Source organism: Chrysemys picta, unplaced genomic scaffold (genome assembly GCF_011386835.1).
Source record: "Chrysemys picta bellii isolate R12L10 unplaced genomic scaffold, ASM1138683v2 scaf1, whole genome shotgun sequence".
Taxonomy (NCBI): Eukaryota; Metazoa; Chordata; order Testudines; family Emydidae; genus Chrysemys; species Chrysemys picta.
Genome location: NW_027052708.1, coordinates 213,748 through 235,693, shown reverse-complemented (window position 1 = coordinate 235,693; position 21,946 = coordinate 213,748). Strand labels below are relative to the sequence as shown.

General features: G+C 45.4%; 1 protein-coding gene and 1 long non-coding RNA gene across 2 annotated transcripts; one reads left to right on the top strand and one right to left on the bottom strand.

Annotated features, from left to right (window-relative positions):
- The first annotated feature begins 6,946 nt into the window (after positions 1 to 6,946).
- LOC135977504 (olfactomedin-4-like) lies at positions 6,947 to 12,935 on the top strand. The gene is made up of 3 exons (XM_065578789.1): positions 6,947 to 7,123; positions 7,949 to 8,112; positions 10,989 to 12,935. The coding sequence occupies exons 1-3, from the start codon at positions 6,962 to 6,964 to the stop codon at positions 11,785 to 11,787; spliced, it is 1,125 nt and encodes a 374-aa protein (XP_065434861.1). The 5' UTR covers positions 6,947 to 6,961; the 3' UTR covers positions 11,788 to 12,935.
- Positions 12,936 to 14,310: 1,375 nt separating this feature from the next.
- Positions 14,311 to 20,303, bottom strand: LOC135977508 (uncharacterized). Its single transcript, XR_010594972.1, has 2 exons — positions 19,513 to 20,303; positions 14,311 to 16,323 (listed from the first exon to the last, which is right to left on the bottom strand). It is a non-coding gene; the product is annotated as an uncharacterized LOC135977508 (long non-coding RNA).
- Positions 20,304 to 21,946: the final 1,643 nt, after the last annotated feature.

Below are 21,946 nucleotides of genomic sequence, written 5' to 3'. Positions count from 1 at the left end.
CAAAAGTAGAAACTAGGTCAAATTACAGAGGATGAATATTAAAAAAAAAAAAAAAAATACAGAAGCATTAAGGGACAAAATTAGAAAGACCAAGGCAAACAACAAGATTAATCTAGCTAGGGACACAATGTGCAACAAGAAAACATTTTACAAATATCTGAGAAGCAAGAGGAAGACCAAGGACAGGAGAAGCCCATTAATCTATAAGGAGGGAAAGACAATAGCTGAATACACAGCAATGTCTGAAGTGTTAATTGCCTTTTGGTTGATATTTTCACTAAAAAGTTAGCATGACTAACATAGTGAACATCTATGTAAATGGGGAAGGACCTTAGGCTACATTTGAAAAGAACAAGTTAAGAATTACTTGGACAATTTTAGATGTCTTCAGAGTGGCAGGGCTTGATGAAATACATCCTAGAATACTGTGACAGTCCTATACAGGTTGGGTGCAGGAATCTGGTTGAAGGAAAACATACTGGACCCTGGATGAATAGTTTTGTTCCCTGAGTGACCAGGGCAGGGGCTGCCACAGAGCAGTCAGGAAGGTAATAGGAGCAATTAAGTCAGGCAGACTCCATAAGACACCTGGAACCAATTATGATGGGTTGGATCACAGAAACCCCCTTAGGGCTGCCAACTGAGGCGCCCAGACTACTACTGCCCCTGCTTTCCCTGCCAGCTTGGGACTCCAGAGCCCTGCCTGGCTGTGCCAGACATGTATGCAGGCCACAAACACAGACCCAGGTTTGAACCACATCCCATAAACTGCAAGCTTAATTGAAAGCAGCTTAAGAAGTGTTCCTGTCTTTAACACTCAGATGCTCAACTCTCAATGAGGTCCAAACCTCAAATAAATCCATCTCATAAATTGTTCACCCTCTATAACACTGATAGTGAGATATACCCAGCTGTTTGCCCCCTGGTATTGATACATACTCTGGATTAATTAATAAGTAAAAAGTGATTTTATTAAATACAGAGAGTAGGATTTAAGTGGTTTCAAGTAATAGCAGACAGAACAAAGTGAATTACCAAGCAAAATAAAATAAAACATGCAAGTCTATGCCTAATACAGAGAGAAAACTGAATACAGATAAAACCTCAGCCTCTGAGGTGTTCCACTAAGCTTCCTTTTACAGACTAGTCTCCTTCTAGTCTGGGTCTAGCAGTCACTCACCCCCCTGTAGTTACTGTCCTTTATTCCAGTTTCTTTCGGGTATCCTTTGGCATGGAGAGGCTATCTCTTGAGCCAGCTGAAGACCAAATGGAGGGGTTTCCTAGGGGTTTAAATAGACTTTCTCTTGTGGGTGACGACCCCCTTCTCTCTCCTATGTAAAGTCTAGCTCCAAGATGGAGTTTTGGAGTCACATGGGCATGTCACATGTCCCTGCATGACTCAGTTTTCACATGCAGCAGCCATTGCCCACATGCTATGGTGAATGTCTCCAGGAAGATTTATGTGGATTGGAGCCTTCCAAGATCCATTGTTCATTAAGTGTTTCTTGCTTGGGCACTTTCCTTTCTCAAGAAGCTGACAAAATGCTTTACTAAGGCTATTTAAAAATCAAGCAAGTACACAGCCACTATTCATAACTTTGAATACAAAAATGATACATACATAAAAATAGGATGAATAGCTACAGTAGATCATAACCTTTACAGAGATATGTTACATGGCATATGTAGCATAAAACATACTCCAGTTATGTCATATTTCCATAAAGCCTTATGGGGTGCACCATCACACCAATTAAGAACAGATTAGAAGCAATCAAGGAAAACAGGCTAATCAGATCACCTGAAGCCCATTTAGAACTGGCTGGGACTAGTTTAAAAGGAAGTTCCTTCAGAGTGGCCAGCTGGGAGTAAGTAGGTGTGTTGTGGAAAGACTGGGTGAAAGAAGGCATGCAGTAAAAGAGCCAGAGGACAAGCATGGTCCGGTACCTAGGAGAGTCTGTTTGAGGAAGTAGCCCTGGTAGTATAGGAAAACTACCTGTTGCTGGTGCCATTAGGGTCCTTGGGCTGGAACCGGGAGAAGAGGATGGGCCTGGTTTCCCCCCAACCCTCCCCACACCTCTACAAAAATGCTCCCTGAGTATGAAGACAGGCACTAAAGAGGGTTCTTACACCAAACCTGTTGACTGGCTGATGGTGAAGGTGACTCGGTAAGGTGTAACCCTTGCCTCTAGGAGGGGAGAGAGGCTACACTGAGGGTCACAGCAAACCTCTGAGGCAAGCCCTAACCACCTAGAAACACAGGGACCCCCCACCCCCAAGGCAAAGCTGGAGCTCTGCCACAATACTTAATGAACTGGCTGAAGATATTGCTGAGCCATTAGCATTATCTTTGAGACTTCATGGCAGATGGGAGAAATCCCAGTGGCCTAGAAAAGGGAAAATATTGTACCTATCTATAAAAAGGGGAATAAGGACAACTCTGGCAATTATAGACCAGTCAGCTTAACGTTGGTAGCTGGAAAGCTAATGAAGCAAATAATCAAACAAGCAATTTGTAAGCATCTAGAATAAAGTAAGGAGATAAGTAACAGTCAACATGGATTTGTCAAGACAAAGGATGTCAAACCAACCCAATATCCTTGTTTGACAAGGTAATAACCCTTGTGGATAGGGGAGACACAGTAGATGTGATATATCTTGATTTTAGTAAGGCTTTTGTAGCTGTCTCACATGACCTTCTCATAAGCAAACTAGAGAAATAGAGCCTAGATGAACTTAGCATACAGTGGGTGCAAACTGGTTGAAAATGTTTATTCATAGACTGGTTATCAATAGTTCCTAATTGAGCTGGAAGGGCATATTGAATGGGGTCCTGCAGGGATCTGTCCTGGTCTGGTTTTATTCAGTATCTTCATAAATGATCTGGATAATGGCATACAACATTTGTTGACAATATCAAGCTGGGAGGGGTTGCAAGTGCTTTGGAGGACAGGATTAGAATTCGAAATAATCTTGACAAACTGGAGAAATGGTCTGAAATAAATAGGATGAAATTCAATAAAGACATATGCAAAGTACTACAGTTAGGAAGGAATAATTAATTGCAAAAATGCAAAATGGATGACTGCCTAGGAACATGTACTACAGAAAAGGATCTAGGGGTTATGTGGCATCACAAATGAAATATGAGTGACTAATGTCATATGTTGCAAAAAACCTGAACATCATGCTGGGATGTATTAGTAGGAGTGTAGTAAGCAAGACATGAGAAGTAATTCTTCCATTCTACTCAGCACTGATAATGCCTCAGCTGAAGTATGTGTCAAGTTCTAGGCACCACACTTCTGGAAAGATGTGGACAAATTGCAGAAAGACCAGAAGAGAGTAACAAAAATGATTAAAGGTCTAGAAAACATGACCTATGAGGGAATATTGAAAAATTGGGTTTGTTTAGTCAGGAGAAGAGTAGAGTGAAGGGGGAGGTGATAACCTTTTAGGTACCTGAAAATGGTTGTTATAAAGAAGAGGGTGATAAATTGTTCTCTTTAACCACTGAGGACAGGACAAGAAGTAATGGTCTTAAATTGCAGCAAGGGAGATTTAGGCTAGACATTAGAAAAGACTTCCTAACTATAAGGGTAGTTAAGCACTGGAATAAATTGCCTAGGGAGGTTGTGGAATCTCCATCACTGGAGGTTTTTAAGAACCGGTTAGACAAACTCCTGTCAGGGATGGTCTAGATAATACTTAGTCCCGCCTCAGTGCAAGGGACTAGACTGATGACCTACTGAGGTCTCTTCCAGTCCTACATTTCTAGGAGTCTGTTTAATGGCTTCCCTCAGACTCAAAAAGTAGTTGTCAAAGTCCTCTTATCTTTGGTTTCCTTCCTTAAACGAAGTCACTGAGATTCAGTAGTCAGACACATTATGTGCTTAATTGATTGTATCTGCCCTGCACAAGTATCAATGTACCATTGACTAAACTCCCAAAGACCTGCCCCAGCATGTACTGAGGTTCAGTGGATATCTTGGAAAGAATTATTTGGGGGAAGTCTCTTCTATGGTTGTTACAAAGCCTTGGTCAGGAGTCTGTAGGTGATATTACCAGGACAGTAGAACAGTAAAGCTCTAGTGTTAATGAAAAATTGTATTCAGGTCAAATTTTTAAAAGGCCATTTTGGAGCTGTCCCCTTGATTAATATAGATTAAAAAAAATGTGACTGGGGCAAAACACTCTTAATTCATGTTAAGATAATGCCAAATTGATTTTTAATCCAACAAATCAATTTTAGGTCTGAGAATATGCATGTGCCATTTCAGTCCAGAAGGTAATGTTTAGGGAAGTGATAAGCTCCTGAAAATTGGGGCTTATAATGGAAATGCCTTCTGACTCCAGAGTTGCTAATTTGACGCAATAATATAATTCTATTTATTCTTGCTGAGAGATGCTTCTTATCTTGCCATTAAGGAAAAATGGGTACAGTTTTAAGTCATGTAGGAGGAGGATTATATCTTTCCCAAGATGTTCCATTTGTATGGAACTCTAATGTTTCAGAGAATGCTCTAAATCCATATTCTGTTCTTGACGTTCTTCTTGACAATGTTTGCACCGTGACCTTTACATTAGTAGATACATGTGCAAAAGTATATTTATCCAGCCATCTGTTTAGTGGTTCCACATCTGAAGAGGCTGCTGTGAAACAGTTATTCTCCCTAAAGGCTAAAATAACTGTCACCTCAACTGGCCTTCATTTAAATCCATTTCAGGATGGATGGATGGGATTTGTAATAGTGCACTGTGCTAAAATAACCCCTTCTTCAGGGGACTCAACTAGTTCTGATGCATAAAAGATTGGATACTATTTGGAGTGTGGAGGCCTGACCAGTGCCCACTGAAGTCAACCGAAAGTCGTCTTGGACAAATTGGTGGATTTTTTTGTTACCTTTTTCAGCCCCAGAGAGTACATCTACACAGCAAGTGGCAGGCCACAGCAGTGAGTCTCCAAGCCCAGGTCAAGAGACTTGGGCTTGCACTATGTGCTACAAATAGCTGTGTAGGTGTTACGGTTTAGACTGCAGCACAGGCTCTGAGGTCTAGGGAGGGGGCTATTTTTAGCGCTGCTATTTTAGCATAGTAGCAAGAGCCTGTGTCTGTCGTGTGCGGCTCAGAGACTCGCAGCCTTGAACTGTGTAGACCTACCCCAACATTCTTCATGTACAGCACTTCTCTGAAATAATCACTGCAGGTTTCCTGGTAGAATCTGCCCCCTGAATTTCTATATAATCCTGGATAAAGTTAGCTCATAGAGGGAACATTAGTGAGTGTAAGCGGGTGGCTTGCCCTGTATGGGCTGGAGGGCCTGGGATTAACTCTCCCTGAGTTTAACCTGAGATTAACCTTTTGTGGGGCTGGCACCAAACGTATTTGTGGGCCCCCATGGGGGCAATAGAGCATGGAGTGGGGAGGTTGGTCCCCAGAGTGGGGTGCCAGCTGGGCCAATGGGGCATTGCATGGTGGGGGTGGCGCTGCTCTGCCCAGTCCAGTTCAAGGGCACTTTTCACAAACCGGCAGTTGCCAGATGCACACTGGCCCACCCAGCCCTGTGTTGCCAGAGTGCCCCTTCCCCTTGGGGGCGGGCCTGGGCTGTGCCCCACAGCCCCCTGCCCAACACCACCCCACTCCCTAGGTCTAGCGTCCCCCTGGGCCTGCTATGCCCAGCATCCCCCACAACCTCCCCACAAATGCACAGTGCCCTGCACACCACCACCCTGCCCAGTGCCTCCCAACTCCCACCACAATTGCCCACCCCCTCCCACCCACAGCCCACTACTGCCCAGCACTCCCACTCCCTAGCGCCCCAACTCACACAGATCTCCCCCACCCACCACTGCCCAGTACCTTTCCACACAGCCCCACTACCACAACTACACAGTGCCCCCGTTCACCGGCCATACTGGAAGGTGACTGTGTCGGCTGGGCTGAGCTGACAGCATAGATGAGGCTGGTTCCAGTCCCAGGGTGGGGAATTGCGCCAGCACCTTTGGAGTGGCACACTCAGCCAGGTGAGGGCCTGCCCCTGCCCCGGCCTGGCTCCCTGAGGACCCTCTTGCCTGGAGGGGCCCAGCCAAGCCCCCCCACTAGCCCCTCATCCCAAACTGGCCAAGACTGGTCAGAGACAGAGCTGCCCTGGGGTCTGGCCAAGGGGTGGACATTTCCCCAAATCTGGGCAATTTTGAGTAAAATGTTTCACGTTGGGAATTTGCAGTGCAAATTGGGAAACTGCAGGGCACATGCTGTTAAAAATTCCCAGATTTGGGGAAATTTCCCAGGATATAGAAGCACTGGCTAGCACCCAAAATTTCCCAAACTGGTAAATTCCCAGAGTCTGGGAATTTTTCACCAGATTTGGGAAATTTTTAGCGCTAGGTAGGGAAAAGTTGGCATCATGATATAGAAGCACTGCTATTTAGATAGGTTGTTTCTGTGTACGATATTGTCTATTTACATACGTAAACTAAAATGATGTAAACATGATGAAAAAATGCTAATGAATAGGTCGTTAGTATATTGTGTTGAAGCAGGTGGCAGGCCTTATGAAATGTTCTGATGGGCTGTGTATGGTCCACAGGCCATAGGTTGTGCACCCCAATCTACACTGTCCAGTCTGAACTGCAGGGCAGTATACATGTAGCCAAAGATTCCAGCTAGAAAGTGCTGGCAGTAGCCTGCTAAGGCAAGGGGGACCCTGAGAGAACAGGGGAAAGACAGCAAAAGCTCTCCATGCAGGGAGGCTTGGGAGCAGGAAGAGAAACGTTTGCTTGTTGGATTTTAATTTGGGACTCTGTTTTATTTCTAGTTTATATTTTGTGAATAAACCTTGGCCCCAAGGAGGGGTATTTTGAGCTCAGAAAAAGTGTGTGGAGTCTGCATAAGGGGCCCTTGTGGGGGAAACAGAGGCTGGTGTTGCAGGATGACTTCTGTCCATGAGGGGTTGCTCACAATGTGGTTGCCCTTGTTAGAGTGTGGAATAAAAAAAGTTTCTTACACTGAGTTGGACTTTCAGTTGCTGAAACTGGAAATCAATGAAATGGAGAGACTGGTCACTCAGTTGAAATCCACACTTGTTGGAAGCAATGTGATTGTTGAACAACTATACGTGGAGGTAGAGTATGTGGGTTATTCTGCCATTCAGAAACATTCAGTTCTCTGTTACAGCAGTGAAATTTGGAATGTCTCCGCTGACAATAGTAGAGTTGCTCTGGATTTAAATCAATGTACATTAAAGCAAATCTTGGCCTTAAGCATGTTAGCATGTTTCTTCATATGTGGCAAAAAATGGCAATTTTTATCATTTGTGTGACTGAAAGCTAAAGTTCTTGGATGCTGCTATATTAAATAAATATACTGTGTACATTATTATAATAAATATGAATTTATGGGCACCCATGCCTGAAAGCTTCTGTGCTCCAACAAATATAATTAAAAACTTAACTTATTAGGGTAGTGACCCAATCAATATAAAATCAAGAACCCCTTCCCAATATTCAATGAATCAGCTTTTCAAATTTGTTATCACTCACTCACCTGAGTGAATAATTGCTTTTGATGATAAGTAAAATATCATTAGTTTCTTCACTGTCTTCAATATTAAATGAGTAGATTATTTATCTGGGCAGGTAAACTTTCAAGACACGTCTGCAAGGCTGAAATTATTTACTGGTAACAGTTAATAACCAAGTAAGCCTTATTGGACATTTTTGGGTGATCTTTAGCATTATGGTATATGATTGAGTGCTAAAATCACAAACATTTTCTTGTAGATACACACATTAGCTTGAGACTGGATGTTCATGCTAAAAGTTGTTCTTTGGGAACATTTCCTAAAACTTGTTCTGCAGCACCTTTTTTGAAATGATAAATCCAGTCTAAAATGTTTGAAATAAAGTTGACTGTAATTTAAAGTCATGCTGAATTTTTATTTCTCTAGATCAAGAATCTGACTCTCATGGTAAATGATCTGGAATCATCGGACAAAAACAATATCCTTGCAATCCATCGAGCAATTGTGGCTCTTCAGAATCGATTGCAGGAATGTGAAAAACATAGAAATCAAACCACAACACTCTCCTATTTCCCACCAGGTAAGCATTCGTGTATAAATCACATGAGAAGGGATGGGAGAAGTAAGAACAAGACTGGGTTAAATGAAATGACAATAAATCACAGGGCTTGGAAAATTTGCCAGATGTACTAACTTTCAGCAACAGGCTGATATGAAAGATGAGGGCAGGAAACAAACATTTTCACATACTCTTACTGTTTTTCAAGTGGAAAAAGTTGGAAAATAGTACAAAAGTATGAAAAGTAATGTTTTGCCCTTCATCCAAACTCTCTTAATAGTACCTCAGTACCAGCAATACTATTTGAAACAAATCACAGATTTATAGAAGAAATTAATATCCATTTAATTTTGAAATAAGATTGCTGTGAGTTAAGTTCAGTAATAGATTCAATATGTCGACAGTTAAGAACAAACCATAATGCCAGAGGTAGCGATACACAAAATGGCTCTAACCTCTGCTCTGGCCAACCAAGCCCAACAAATGGCTGGTGCTGACCAAGAAGGGGCACGACGCAGGTGGCCGAGGGGGTGGAAAGCATCAATTCAACACAGTCTCTCGGCCGCTTCCATCAGCAGGGCTCCACAGAAGCCCCAGGAAGAAATGAAATCTGCTTCCCACTCCCAGCGGTGAGGGCACTGAGTGAATTCCAGATCCCCACATGCTTTGGCACCGGGGTCAGGCTGGGGGAGAGAGGTGTGGGAAAAGAGATACAAGAGAAGAAAGGAGACAGTGGAGCTTAGGAAAGGTGGACAGACAAAAGCAAGAGAGAGATGGTGAGTTTCACTTCAAAACCGTATTTCGTAGACTGCCACAAACTTTACAATTACAGTTAAATACACATTCGCATTGGATTCTGCAGACGTTACCAATAGTTAGACTGAAAGGCCACAAAGATATTGTCCTGCCTCTAGGCCAGTGCATCCCTCTATCTGGATGCTGATAAATCATCACTGCCAGGAATAAATTGGATCCCTCTATTTCTGAAGAAAAAATGTTTTGCATTTGCAAGCAGCAGTTTTCTCCAAGTGGCAGGTGTGTTCCAATCATTTCCCAGGGAGAGCATCTTCAGACAAGCCATAAGGATTCTCCCCACTCTTCATATTGCTCTGTATTTTGTGGACTGCTCAGAAGATGTTTCTGGCATTGGGCACCTGCTCATGCTGCCACTGAGGCCCAGATGAGTTTCCTGAATCTGCTCCACTGATGTTCTTCAACCCTCCATAAGAGGGACCAGCGTTAGGTGTGAGAGGATAGTTCTGTCTTTGTTTATTTATCTCTGTTCTCAATGCTTGATGATGTTATTTGTGCTGTGGCCACTTCTCTATTAGGAATAGACTAAGCGCAGCAACTCTTTTCACATAGGCTTGCAAACAGCCATCAAATGATAGTCACTGAACAAATAAAATAGAAGTGATTGTGTCAAAGACACCCCATCCGCTAGAGCATGTGCAACCTCTGCACTGATTTGATATCATCAGCTGTTGCCCTGAATTGATCAATTAAAAGAAACATGAAACTCAGGTCTTGGCAGGTAAACTTTACTTCACCTCTAAGAAGGAGCATTGTCTAGTGGTTAAAGCACCTTTGAGTTAGGAAATGTGGGTTCTAGTCTTGGCACTGCCATTCACTTGCTGTGTGACTGTGCAGGTCGCTTAGCATCTGTGTCTCCGATGACCATGCTTTTAAAGGGGGAAAAACTGGCACATGTTCATGGTGACACCTTTCAGGGCTGCAAAGAGTCAGACAAAAGGATACTTTTATTTTTAAGTGTGTTGGTGTCACCACTGCCAGCTTCTGACCCAGGGAGACCTGCATATTTTGGAGTGGAGGATTTTTTTCCAATACTTTAGTGTTCTGTATTCATTGTGAAACATTGAACAAGTGTCATCAACAGTCGCTTTGAGCAGAGGAACAGCTTTGATAGCGTTTACTTTCATTCAAGTTCTCTTCATTCCAGACATTGTTCATTACCCTGAAAGCTCATTCCACTGGGCTGTTTGTTCTCAGTAAACAGTGCAAATTCTATTCAGCATAGCAATACATCTTGAACAAGCATTGTGTAGCTATAAAAAAACAAATATTTTGGCTGATGAAATGAAAAAAAAAACAGGATATTTCAATTATCCTGAAGCTCTTGGGACATCATAAGAAAAACCAAGACTATCCTGCTTGAACTAGGTTGTATGGTCACTTTATAGTTACCTTGCATGTAAACTGGGGATATTTACCTCCACCTTACAGAGCTGTTGTAAGGCTATGCTCATTACTATCTGAATTGCTTTGAGAGCCTCAGATGGAAGCTCTCGGAAGTATTGTTTTCAAGGGGTGATTTTGACAGTAACATGCTAATCTGAAATGAGCCTCTAGAACTAGTGCTGCTAATTCTCCCTCCACCTTCCAAAACTCACTGCGGTTCAGTGAGACAAGATGTTCCTTCTTGTTTCCCATATTTCCAGAACTGTGCTCCACTGCAGCAGCCAATGACCTAAAATGTTTCTGAAATGGTATTTTCTCTGTGATTTCCCAGCCCAGCGGGGTGCAAAGCATAGACTAGGTGGAAACAGAAAACTGGTCACTTGTCTGAAACAGAAGCGAATCACTTATTTACTGCAAGTGAGTGCCGACTAAAAACTGAGATCTCTAAAATGTGTTGCTGGATTGTTGGCTGTTTTTTCAGTATGGCCCCAGTTCTAGTGGGATGACCCCTGTATTTCAGTCAGACTGGAACAGCTACAGAACTGAAATCCATGGGCTGTTTACATGGTGCAAGGAAAATCTTTGTCAAAGATGTGTATGTATTTCTGTTCTTGCAACAAAGCTGATTCTTATAAAGCACACACACTAAATCCTCTCTCCTAATCATGCCCTTTGAAAAGCCTGCATTTTCTCTTTGCTTACATGCAGCTGTGGTCATGGTGGGCTTGTGAATATCAGCCAGCCCTATGTTGTACAGCTGAACGGGAGAGGATTTTCCTTCAAATATGGTTCCTGGGGTAGGGATTCCTCTCTTCGGACCCCGCAGAAGGACCTATACTGGGTTGCACCTTTGAACACAGATGGGAGACTCTTAGAATCTTACAGACTTCATAATTCCTATGATGATTTGCTGCTATTAAAAAATGCTCGAGAGTTAAAAATTCAATATGGGGAAGGCAGTGGCACCGCAGTTTACAATAACTTCATGTATTACAATGTATATAATTCAAGAGATATGGGCAAGCTCGATTTAAACACAAACACATTGGCTGTGGGGAAAACTCTGCCGAATGCTGCTTATGGTAACCGTTTCTCTTATGCTGGTGTTGGGTGGCAAGATATGGACTTTGTTGTGGATGAAAGTGGATTGTGGGTAATTTATTCAACCGAGGACAACACAGGTAACATTATGATTAGCAGACTCAATGAGACCACACTTGATGTGCTCCATACTTGGAATACAAGGCAGTACAAGCCATCCATTTCCAACGCTTTCATCATCTGTGGTGTTCTATATGCCACAAGACCTGTCAACACTAGGAAAGAGGAAATATTTTACACATACGACACAAACACTGAACAGGGAAGTAAAATTAGCATAATTATGTATAAAATGTTAGAAACAATTCAAAGTATCAACTATAACCCCTCAGACCGAGTCCTGTATGTTTACAATGATGGCTACCTTGTTAAATACAATCTTCTTTTTCAACCTGTGTTACACTGATATGAATAAACACAACAACTAGAGATCACAAAAAGTCTGATTTTTATATCCCTTTGGACAATGTGAATGTTAAATTAGGGCCTAATCCTACCAAAAGTAGCTCCTGGTCATAAGGTTTATTCCCATGAGCTGTCCCATTGAAGGATAATAAGCTCTATGCCTGGTAACAATTGGGTGCAAGGTTAGGTTCATAGCTTTTTAACTGGTGTTTAGATACAATGGCAACAGGAGTACTAGAAATATCTCTGCTATAAAAAAATATATTAAGTAGATGACTTAGTGATGCACAGAACATGCTTCGTGATAGGGAGATCGCTCACACACTGATGTGCAGTTGGAGGAATGTCTATTTGGATAACATATGGAAACTGCACTGCTGTTTTATCATCATTGCTCAAAGTATGCAAGGCCATAAATATCATATTAAATATTGGCCTCAAATAATTACTAAAAGATTAAAATTAGAGGAGAATTATAACTTGATCTTTAAAAAGCAGACCATTGGTTAAGCTGAAGCTGTGGAAACGGTTGCCTTGTGTCCTTCTTGCAACCCATTAATGTATTTTAGATGGCAGGGCTCCAATGCATTACTTTCCTAAAGTTGCACTTCATGAAAAAACCTTATTAACCATTTTTGGACGGTTGCATTTTCTTAGCACTGTGTCCTGGGGGCCTGATCCAAAGCCCAATGAAAGCAGTTCCTTGGTACATGGCATATACTACAACAGAACATAAGCTATGCCATCCTACATGCTCCACTTAGTCCTCTGAGTCCATTTAGTCTGCAATTACTGTGATCTCCATTAGCATCTTTCAAAAACACTCTCAAAACAAGGAGCCAAATTAATTGGCAGAATAATTCCATTGGCATCAATTACCTTACCTCGGGGGTGAATCTGGCACATATCTATCAGTTACAGAATACTGAAGTTGGAACAAAATCATATGCTCTTTATTTTTAAAATGACACATGATTTTTTTTATCAATATCTGTACTGTAATCATGTCAGAAATAGTGAGATGAACAGTTATGAAAATGCAGTAAATGTTTGCTGGTTTTCTATTATTAATTCTGTCTTTATCTTTGTTTTATAATCTGGATCAGTAGATGTGAATGATTAATTTTTGTTTAATAAACGGTTATAAAAATCCAAACCCTATAGTTGTTTGTCAATGCGCAACAGCTGGGAAACATTTGGGATGCAGCAAGAAGCCAGCTTCACCAAATGATATTGGAAACAGAAATCGTATTCCTTTGGGTTTAGTGTGTTTAAGTGCGCCTGGAACAACACAAATGTGTGAGTCAATATGTCAGTAACTAGAGGAGGGACTTTATTTCCACCCATTGAAATATGTTCACCAGTTAGATTAACATTCTCCACCAAGCTGAGATGTTACTTGAGAGGTCTGAGGCTGATGACACATTTTTAAGTCAGATGCTGCCACTTACCAAGTACAGTAACTCCTCACTTAAAGTCGTCCTGGTTAACATTGTTACGTTGCAGATCAATTAGGGAACATGCCTGTTTAATGCTCCCTTCTAACGTCATTTGGCAGCCGCCTGCTTTCTACTTCAAGGGTCGGCAACCTACGGCACGCGTACCAAACGTGGCATGCAAGCTGATTTTGACTGGCAAACTCCTGCCTGCCATGGTCCCAGCCCACAGCCCCACTCAGCCCCACCGCTCTCCCCTGTGGGGGCAGGAGGCAGAAGCTTGTTCCTGCAGCAGCCAAGCTTCCCTCCTCCGCAGCTTCTTCCCCCAGCATGGTGCTTTCCAGCCCCTCCCCCTCCCTCTCCCTGCCACCGATCATCTGATGGCCCTTGCAAGGGGGAGGAGCGGCAGCGTGCTCCCTGCTCCGGAGTGGAAGCAGAGAAGAGGTATGGTCGGGGCCTTGGGGAAGGGGGTGGAACAGGACATATCCCTTCCAGCCCCCTGCCATGAGCCGCAAAGGGCTGGGACCCCCCCAGCCCACTGCCCTGCACCCCCCACACACACCCTGCCTTCAGCCCTGACCCCCCCAACACACCCAGCCTTCTGCCCTGACCCCTGAACTCCCCCCACATCCAGCCTGCTGCCCTGCACCTCCACACCCCCCAGCCCTCTGCCCTGACCCCTGAACTCCCCCCCCACACACACACCCAGCCTTCTGCCCTGCACCCCCACATTCCCCCCAGCCCTCTGCCCTGACCCCTGAACCCCCCCCCCCCCCCCAGGTCTGGGGTCCCGGCTGCCGGCCTCTTGCCAGCCGGTGTCCAGGCCCCGCTCAGCCCGCTGCAGGCCTAGGTGAACAGAACCCCAGGCTGGCAGTGAGCTGAGCAGGCTGGCGGCGTAAGATCAGCATTTTAATTTAATTTTAGATGAAGCTTCTTAAACATTTTGAAAACCTTGTTTACTTTACATACAACAATAGTTTAGTTATATAATATAGACTTATAGAGATGTTGCCAGCACAGGTGTGCTCGAGGACAGCAACAGTGGGTTCGTTGCCCGGTGTGCTTCGCGCCAATAAAGACACCAGGGGGAGAAGCAAACAAAGTTTATTTGGGATCCCAAAGCGGTGCAAGGAGACTGGCAAGTCTCAAATCAAGCACATTAACAGGAACAGTTTTTCTTCTTTTATACATTTTGCAGTTAAGCCTCACCCCCCCCTTTCCGCTCTAGCCCTCCCTTTCTCCCCCCCATTCCCCCCCTCTACCCCTCCCATCCCTGGTAATAGTTAAGTCATTCTTGGCAGCTATAAGCCTAGCTTGTTAGTAACTTCTTTAAACCGTTATCTTGTCCTTTTCCCTGCAGCCAGAAACATGCAGGCCTCATTATTACTGCTTGAGCAGGGGGTTGCACACAGATAACTGGTTGCTTACATATTCCAATTGCACCTGGCTTTTGAGGTTGATTAGAGTTTAAACATGGAAGGATAGAGTTTGGTTCACTTAGGCCTAGTGCAGGAAGGCTTCATTGACACTTAGTGGCCTTCCACCCTCCCGAGTTACCTAGGGTGAGGCCTAGTGACATCAACAACTCCCTCCTTTGAGAATACTCAACAAGCTTTTGGCTGAGTTTTCTCATATTCTGTGGACAAGATATGATTAAGTGCTATGAAGCTGGGGTTTTCAATGAGAGGGTATGCCGGGATTTTTGAGGAACGGGGGGCACAAACCTTACGGAGGAGCATTTTAAAACAAGCAATTAGGAGGAGGGTGACCAGGCACAATACCACACCAGTGAGGAGGAGACGCACAAGGCCACCCCCCAGTCCTCCTAGGTTGGGTAACCAACTTCAAAGGGAATCGAAAACTGTGGGTTTCTTTTCCTGGGCCTTCCACTGCTTGAAAGCCTGTTTGGCCGACAGGACGTGCTTGTTAATGTCCTGTGAGTTTTCCGGGACATAAGTACAACATTCATTCCCAATAAGGGCACACACCCCGCCCTGGAGGCTAAAACATAATCTAAGGCCTGTCTGTTTTGCAGGGACAGCAACCGGAGCTGGTATAGCTCTGAGTTAAGGCTCTTCTCTATGGCCAAGGTTTCATTGGCGAATGTGGTGAGAAACACAGAGAGCCTATGATAAAATTGGGTTAGCCGTTCCACCCCATAGGATGGGAGGAGGATTATACCCAACCTGTCTTCTTCCTTAATGGGCTCTGAGGTGGCATACAAAGATTTATGCTGCCTGGGGTGGCCAGGGGTTGTCCCTTAATGCATACTGGTATTCAATGGTACAGTTTTGTGACAAGGGGGTACCCGAGGTATTTCTTCCCCTACTGAACCATCCCCAGCAGATATCTGACCAATTTTGGGGGACCACCCTCCAGGGTAACCCTGCTGCATGGTGCGGGATTTGGGAGCATACTCAGCAGTTAGAGAGGTTAAACTCTTGGGCAAAGCAAACCTTCAAGGATTCATATGTGTTTGTTTCCAAGTTAGTAGGGATCCCTTTCCAACCCACATGTGCCTGGGGGGAAACGGGAGGTAATGAAAGGAGTGTCCCTATGGCAAAGAGTACCACTGTGGCAGACCCTGGACCTGAACTCATGCTGGGCAGGTGACCCTAGGGCCTAACAATTACAATTCCCCAAATACCCACAAAATATCAATTACCAATAGTAGGCAGATTAAAAACAAAAGGGCCAGGCCACCAGGTTAGGCCGGCCCTGTGAGAGTAAACACAACCAACGCTTAGAGTTTTCACGGGGAGTGCGCTGCGACTGTCCAGAGAGACCACAGGGCATTCCCAGCAGGCCTTATTGTCTTTTGAATAACAGTTTAAGTCTCAGGTCGTCGCTGGTAGTCCTTTTCCGTAGGCTGGACGGTCCACCGTTCAGGAGCGGGCACTGCCTTCAGACGGGAGTGATGAATCCAGTTCTTGTGTCCCTTGACCTTTGCTGCTGTGTGGGAGACCAGCAGGACGGTGTGGGGTCCCTTCCACTTCTCTTGGAGAGGCTTGTCCTTCCAGGTCCGAACGAGAATGGAATCGCCTGGCTGCAAGGAGTGGACAGGGGCATCCAGCAGGAGAGGCTGCAAATCTCTGGTATACCTGTGGAGAGAACAGAAAACAGCAGACAGAGAGCACATATACTGAGATAAAAAGCCACACCCCATTTCCCACTTCCCTGCCAGAACCGGTGTACCGTTCATAGGCCATGCCCTTCCAAACATAATCTCGAAGGGACTGAGCCCTAACCTGCCCTTTGGGAGAGAGCGCATGTGGAGCAAAACAAGGGGTAAGGCATCAGGCCACTTAAGGGAAGCCTCTTTGCAGACCTTTGAGAGGTGCCGCTTAAGTGTTTGATTTGTGCGTTCCACTACTCCACTGGCCTGCAGTCGCCATGGAGTGTGGAGCTTCCAGGGGATTTGCAGGGCATTTGATATCTTTTGAACAACTTGGGATGTGAAGTGTGTTCCGTTGTCAGATTCCATCCACTGGGGGAGTCCGAAGCGGGGAATGATCTCCTTGACAAATTTCAGAGCCACCGTCTTGGCAGTGTTGTTATGGCGTGGGAAGGCTTCAGGCCATCCGCTGAATCGATCCACCAAGACGAAAAGGTATTTGAATCCTTGGGTCCGCGGGAACTCAGTAAAGTCTATTTGCCAAATCAGTCCTGGGCCTGGGGTAGGTTCCAGAGTGGCTGGTGGCACTGACACTCCTGGTCGAGGGTTGTTCTTTTGGCAGACTAGACATTCAGCCTGTACCTGGGAGGCCAGGGGTGTAAGAGCCTCCCTGCCAGCGTATAATTCTTTGTTTCTTCACCAGGGTCAGTTCTTAATGTCTTTTGTAGTCAGGAATTCCTGGACTTTGTGGTTTTAATGAAGCAAGTGTTCCTTCTTCTCTTTTCCTGAAACAGTGTGGTTCAACATCATACAGGGGAGAGGTTACTAGCACATCACCCTGTCTTTAAATAGGCTTATCATCAGTCGGAGAGTCCTTCTGAGGTGGAGGGGTCTTTTTACAGTGAGAAGCCTGGGTCCAGATGGGCAGTCCTTGGTACTTCACAGCGGTGTTGGTGGTTAACAGGACTTGGAAAGGGCCTTTCCAGTGTGGAGCCAAAGCAGTTTTTCATTGATGGACTTTACGTAGACTCAGTCTCCTTGTTTCAATGAATGGCAGGGCTGCTAGGGTCTTTGGGTAGCACTTCTTTTATCTGTGAGAAAAGAAACCTAACACATTTCATTAATGCCTGGCAATGTTTTGCAGATCTCATAGTTGCTTGGGCACATTCAGGCCCCCCCTTTTCTTGGCTGTCGGCCAAGTCTTAGCTCTGGGCAGTGTCCTTGGATGGTGCCAGCATCTTATCTTTGGACTGAGCTTGCTAGCTGTATTTTTTTCCCTCAGTTAACTCGTTCTGTTCTTTTTCCTTCTCTCCTTCTTGGCTTCTTTTAACCTACAAAGGAAACTTCCACTCTTCACTCATACACCTTTTCCCAACAATGAACACATACACATTGCCATTATCCAGCAAAATAACTTCTATACAGAGCTTTGGAGCAACAAACCAGGACGAGCACACCCACTTTTGAGGAGTCCAACAAAGTTCAGGAGGCTCACAGTGGCTTTAAGGCAAGGGGTGAGACCCACAGCAGCAATCAACAAGTCATCCACATATTGCAGGAGGAGGACCCTGTCCTCATTGTCCCACTCCTCCGAGTCTCTGGCCAGGGCCTGGCCAAACAGAGTGGGGGGATTTTTAAATCCCTGGGCCAACACTGTCCAGCAAAGCTGCTTTTTAACCCTCCTTTTGTCTTCCCACTGGCTCCACTCTGGGGCTTGCATGTCTGAGGGCTCAATTGCAAAGGTCATTATCCAGGTATTCTCTGGGGGTAAGGTGAGGGTTATTTCATCTTGGGTGAAATGCAGGGTGGCTCCTAAGCGACAAAGCAGGTCCCATCCTAGTAGAAGTGTTGAACAATCGGGGAGGTAAACCAGTTTGTGAGATAGAGTTCTGTTTCCCAAAGCACATTCTGCTGGGGCATATACTGGGGCACTTGGTTCCTTTCCCTGTGGCACCCACCACAGTGAGGGACTCTGACACAGGCAGCTGCAGGGGTTGATTTACGGCGGTTCGTGCAGCTCCAGAGTCTATTAAAAAGTTGATGTCCAAGTCTCCCACCCTCATGTTTACTCGGGGTTCCAGGGGCAGGATAGTCCGTCTCCCCCGACACTCCTATTCTTGATCCTCCGCTGCCATCATAGGGGTACCTTCTCTTTCGGGGCACTCATTTTTCCAATGTCCCTCCTTTCAGCATCTGGCACACTGGTTGCGACCCAGACGCCTTTCCTGTGAGCCAGGGCACCCACGCCCATGTCCTCTCATTCCCCGGCCCCTTCCACCTTCCTGGAATTTTCCCCTGCCACCAGCCTGTACTGCTGCGACCATCATTTTCGCTTGCCTCTTTTCCTTTTCTTTAGACCCAACCTGATTATGCTCCACCTCAGACAGCAGGGTCCGCGTAAGAACATTACAATCATCACAGTCAGGCTTACAGCTAGCCAGGCACCCTTCAAAGACCGAGATAAACTTGCTTGGGTTCGTAGAGAATTCCCCTGCCTGTGCCTTAAAGGCTGCTAGGTCCACCGGGTTAAAAGGCACATGGGTGTAAACCTGCATAGTAGTGGCCTGATTCCTATCTGAGCCATGTCTGGACACCATGGTCTCAGTGATCAACGGATAAAATTCCACCGAGGGGGCAATCTCTGGGACCTGAGACACCTTGTCTTTATATGGTGGGGGTGTGATAGCCGAAGGGGACACTGGACCTGCCATTACAGCTGTGTGTGTGGGGGGGGTTCTGGGGACTAACAGTAGCTACTACCGAACCTGTCGGAGTCAAATTACACTTTTGCAAAATATCTAACCTATCTCTTAGCAACATAAACAACTGTACATACATATGTTCATTCCATTTACCCGTTTGCTGACAAAACAGAAGTAATTGAAGGATCGTGTTATAATTAAGTGATCCTTCCGGTGGCCACCTTTCCTGGTCCTCTAGCTGATATTGAGGCCAGTCTACTGTACAGAACCTTTTCAGTTTACTTTTAACCAACGGATCCGATCCAAACACTTTCCAGTTCACCAGAATGCATTCCAAGGGTGTACACCTTACCCTGCCTGCCATACTCTGTCCCTGCCCCATAGGGAGACACTGGGCGTCCCCAGGTCATAACAGGTGGACACTGGGCGTCCCCAGGTCAAGACAGATAAAGTCCCCACTGGACTGTTCCTACCTTATCCAAGGGTCCGGTTCTGCACCGTCGCCCTATCCACGGGACCGGTTTCCCACCGTCGCCCGCAGCTGCTTCTCCACTACTCGAGCGCGTTGCACCGTTGTGCCCTCCGGGGTCGACCAAACCACGTCTCCGCCAAGGCCCCCGGTAAAGTCACCGGTGCGCGCTGGACATCGGTCGTCGCCGCAATCTGTCGACCTCCGAGAGGGGTCCGGGCAAGGCTAAATTTCAGCCTCGAGCCCCACGTTGCGCGCCAAAACTGTTGCCAGCACAGGTGTGCTCGAGGACAGCAACAGTGGGTTCGTTGTCCGGTGTGCTTCACGCCAATAAAGACACCACGGGGAGAAGCAAACAAAGTTTATTTGGGATCCCAAAGCGGTGCAAGGAGACTGGCAAGTCTCAAATCAAGCACATTAACAGGAACAGTTTTTCTTCTTTTATACATTTTGCAGTTAAGCCTCACCCCCCCATTTCCGCTCTAGCCCTCCCTTTCTCCCCCCCATTCCCCCCCTCTACCCCTCCCATCCCTGGTAATAGTTAAGTCATTCTTGGCAGCTATAAGCCTAGCTTGTTAGTAACTTCTTTAAACCGTTATCTTGTCCTTTTCCCTGCAGCCAGAAACATGCAGGCCTCATTATTACTGCTTGAGCAGGGGGTTGCACACAGATAACTGGTTGCTTACATATTCCAATTGCACCTGACTTTTGAGGATGATTAGAGTTTAAACATGGAAGGATAGAGTTTGGTTCACTTAGGCCTAGTGCAGGAAGGCTTCATTGACACTTAGTGGCCTTCCACCCTCCCGAGTTACTTAGGGTGAGGCCCAGTGACGTCAACAGAGACAGACCTTCTAAAAAACGTTAACATGTATTACCGGCACCCGAAACCTTACATTAAAGTGAATAAATGAATACTGGGCACCCCACTTCTGAAAGGTTGCCGACCCCTGGTCTACTGCATGCAGGAAGAGCAGCCTCTTGCAGCTAGCTGGTGGGGGCTTGGAACCAGCGTGGACTGGCAGCCCTCCAATCAGCTTCCTGATCCCTTAAGTTCCCTGTGCAGTAGCTGCCTGCAGTTCAGCTGTTCCTCCCCCCACTGCCATGTGCTGCTCCTGCCCTCTGCCTTGGAGCTGCTCCCTGATATTACTGCTTGCTGTGCTGGGGGAGGGGAGGGAAGGAAGAGGGGGGCTAATGTCAGGGTGTCCCCCTCTACCTTGCTCCTGCACCCTGCTTACCCCATATTCCATAGAGCAGGGCTCAGGACGGAGGGAGCTTGCAGCAGCTGTGGTCTCAGCAAGATGATCTAATTAATAAGGCAGTGTACTTAAGGGAAATGCGCATATCTCCCTCCATTCCTGCTGCCTTGCAGAGTGAGAGAGTTAACCCTTGAGGGCTCAGCCAATTGCTAGTTCATCATTTAGCAGGAAGGAAAATATCCCACCTTCTGACTCCTCCACCTCAACCAAGCTTCACAATCATCATCGTTGTGTACCAGTATTAAATTGTTTGTTTAAAACTTATACTGTATATGTGTATTTATAAATAGATCGATAAATAATATAGTCTTTTGTCTGGTGAAAAAAACACCCTCATTTACAGTAATTCTTATGGGAAAATTGGATTTGCTTAACATCATTTCGCTTAAAGTCGCATTTTTCAGGAACATAACTACAACGTTAAGTGAGGAGTTACTGTATCTGCTTCTGTTCCCTGAAAGTGGTGAAATGAATTTGAAAGCCAGCCATCACTGGCACAGTAATCTGATCCATGAGCATGGGCCTTTAAAGAATTCACAATAGTTCAACTGAGGGTTTGTTTAACTATAAAAAGCTAAAAGACAGCAGAACATTTATTGCTTCACATTTTTGGGGGTGGCATCCCGTTAATACGCAAGGGTTGCCCTATTCACAGGCATAAAATGCAGCTCTATATGGCATGACATTAAGGAGAAATTTGGGGATAAGGAGCAATGCACAAAGAGGACTTAGGTTCAGTGTTGCAACACCTAACTTTAGGTCCCCTGCCACTTAGTGGAATCTCCAGCCCTGACTCAGGTACACAGGCTCCCTATAAATGTATGTGGAGAGTTGGGCACCTAAGAATGGGATTCACAGAAGCTGAGTGGGATGCGGCTGAAGCTAGCCAGTAGCAAATGCTGAGTAGAGGGTTGGGCTCAAGTCCACTTAATGCCACTTGGGATTCACAGCTGTGAACCCTCAGCTGGAATTAGGTGTTTAACCCAGGTCAGCCCTGTGTGAAGGGGGAAAAGAAAAGGCAACTTGGAGGTTGTGATGCCCTTTTATACACAGTATTTAAAGCATTCAGCCTGGTTGTGGGAGACCAGGGTTCAAATCCCCACTCTTCTTGTATCAGAGCAGGCACTTGAACCCAGGTCTTCCACTGCCCAAATGACTATGCTAAACACTGAGCTACAG

Bases quoted from the DNA above. Each gene is read 5' to 3' on its own strand.
- LOC135977504 (XM_065578789.1), top strand. From the start codon at position 6,962: ATGTGGTTGCCCTTGTTAGAGTGTGGAATAAAAAAAGTTTCTTACACT. The intron at 7,124-7,948 runs GTAGAGTATGTG...TTATTTCTCTAG, and splicing joins TTGAACAACTATACGTGGAG to ATCAAGAATCTGACTCTCAT. The intron at 8,113-10,988 runs GTGTATAAATCA...GCTTACATGCAG, and splicing joins TTCCCACCAGGTAAGCATTC to CTGTGGTCATGGTGGGCTTG.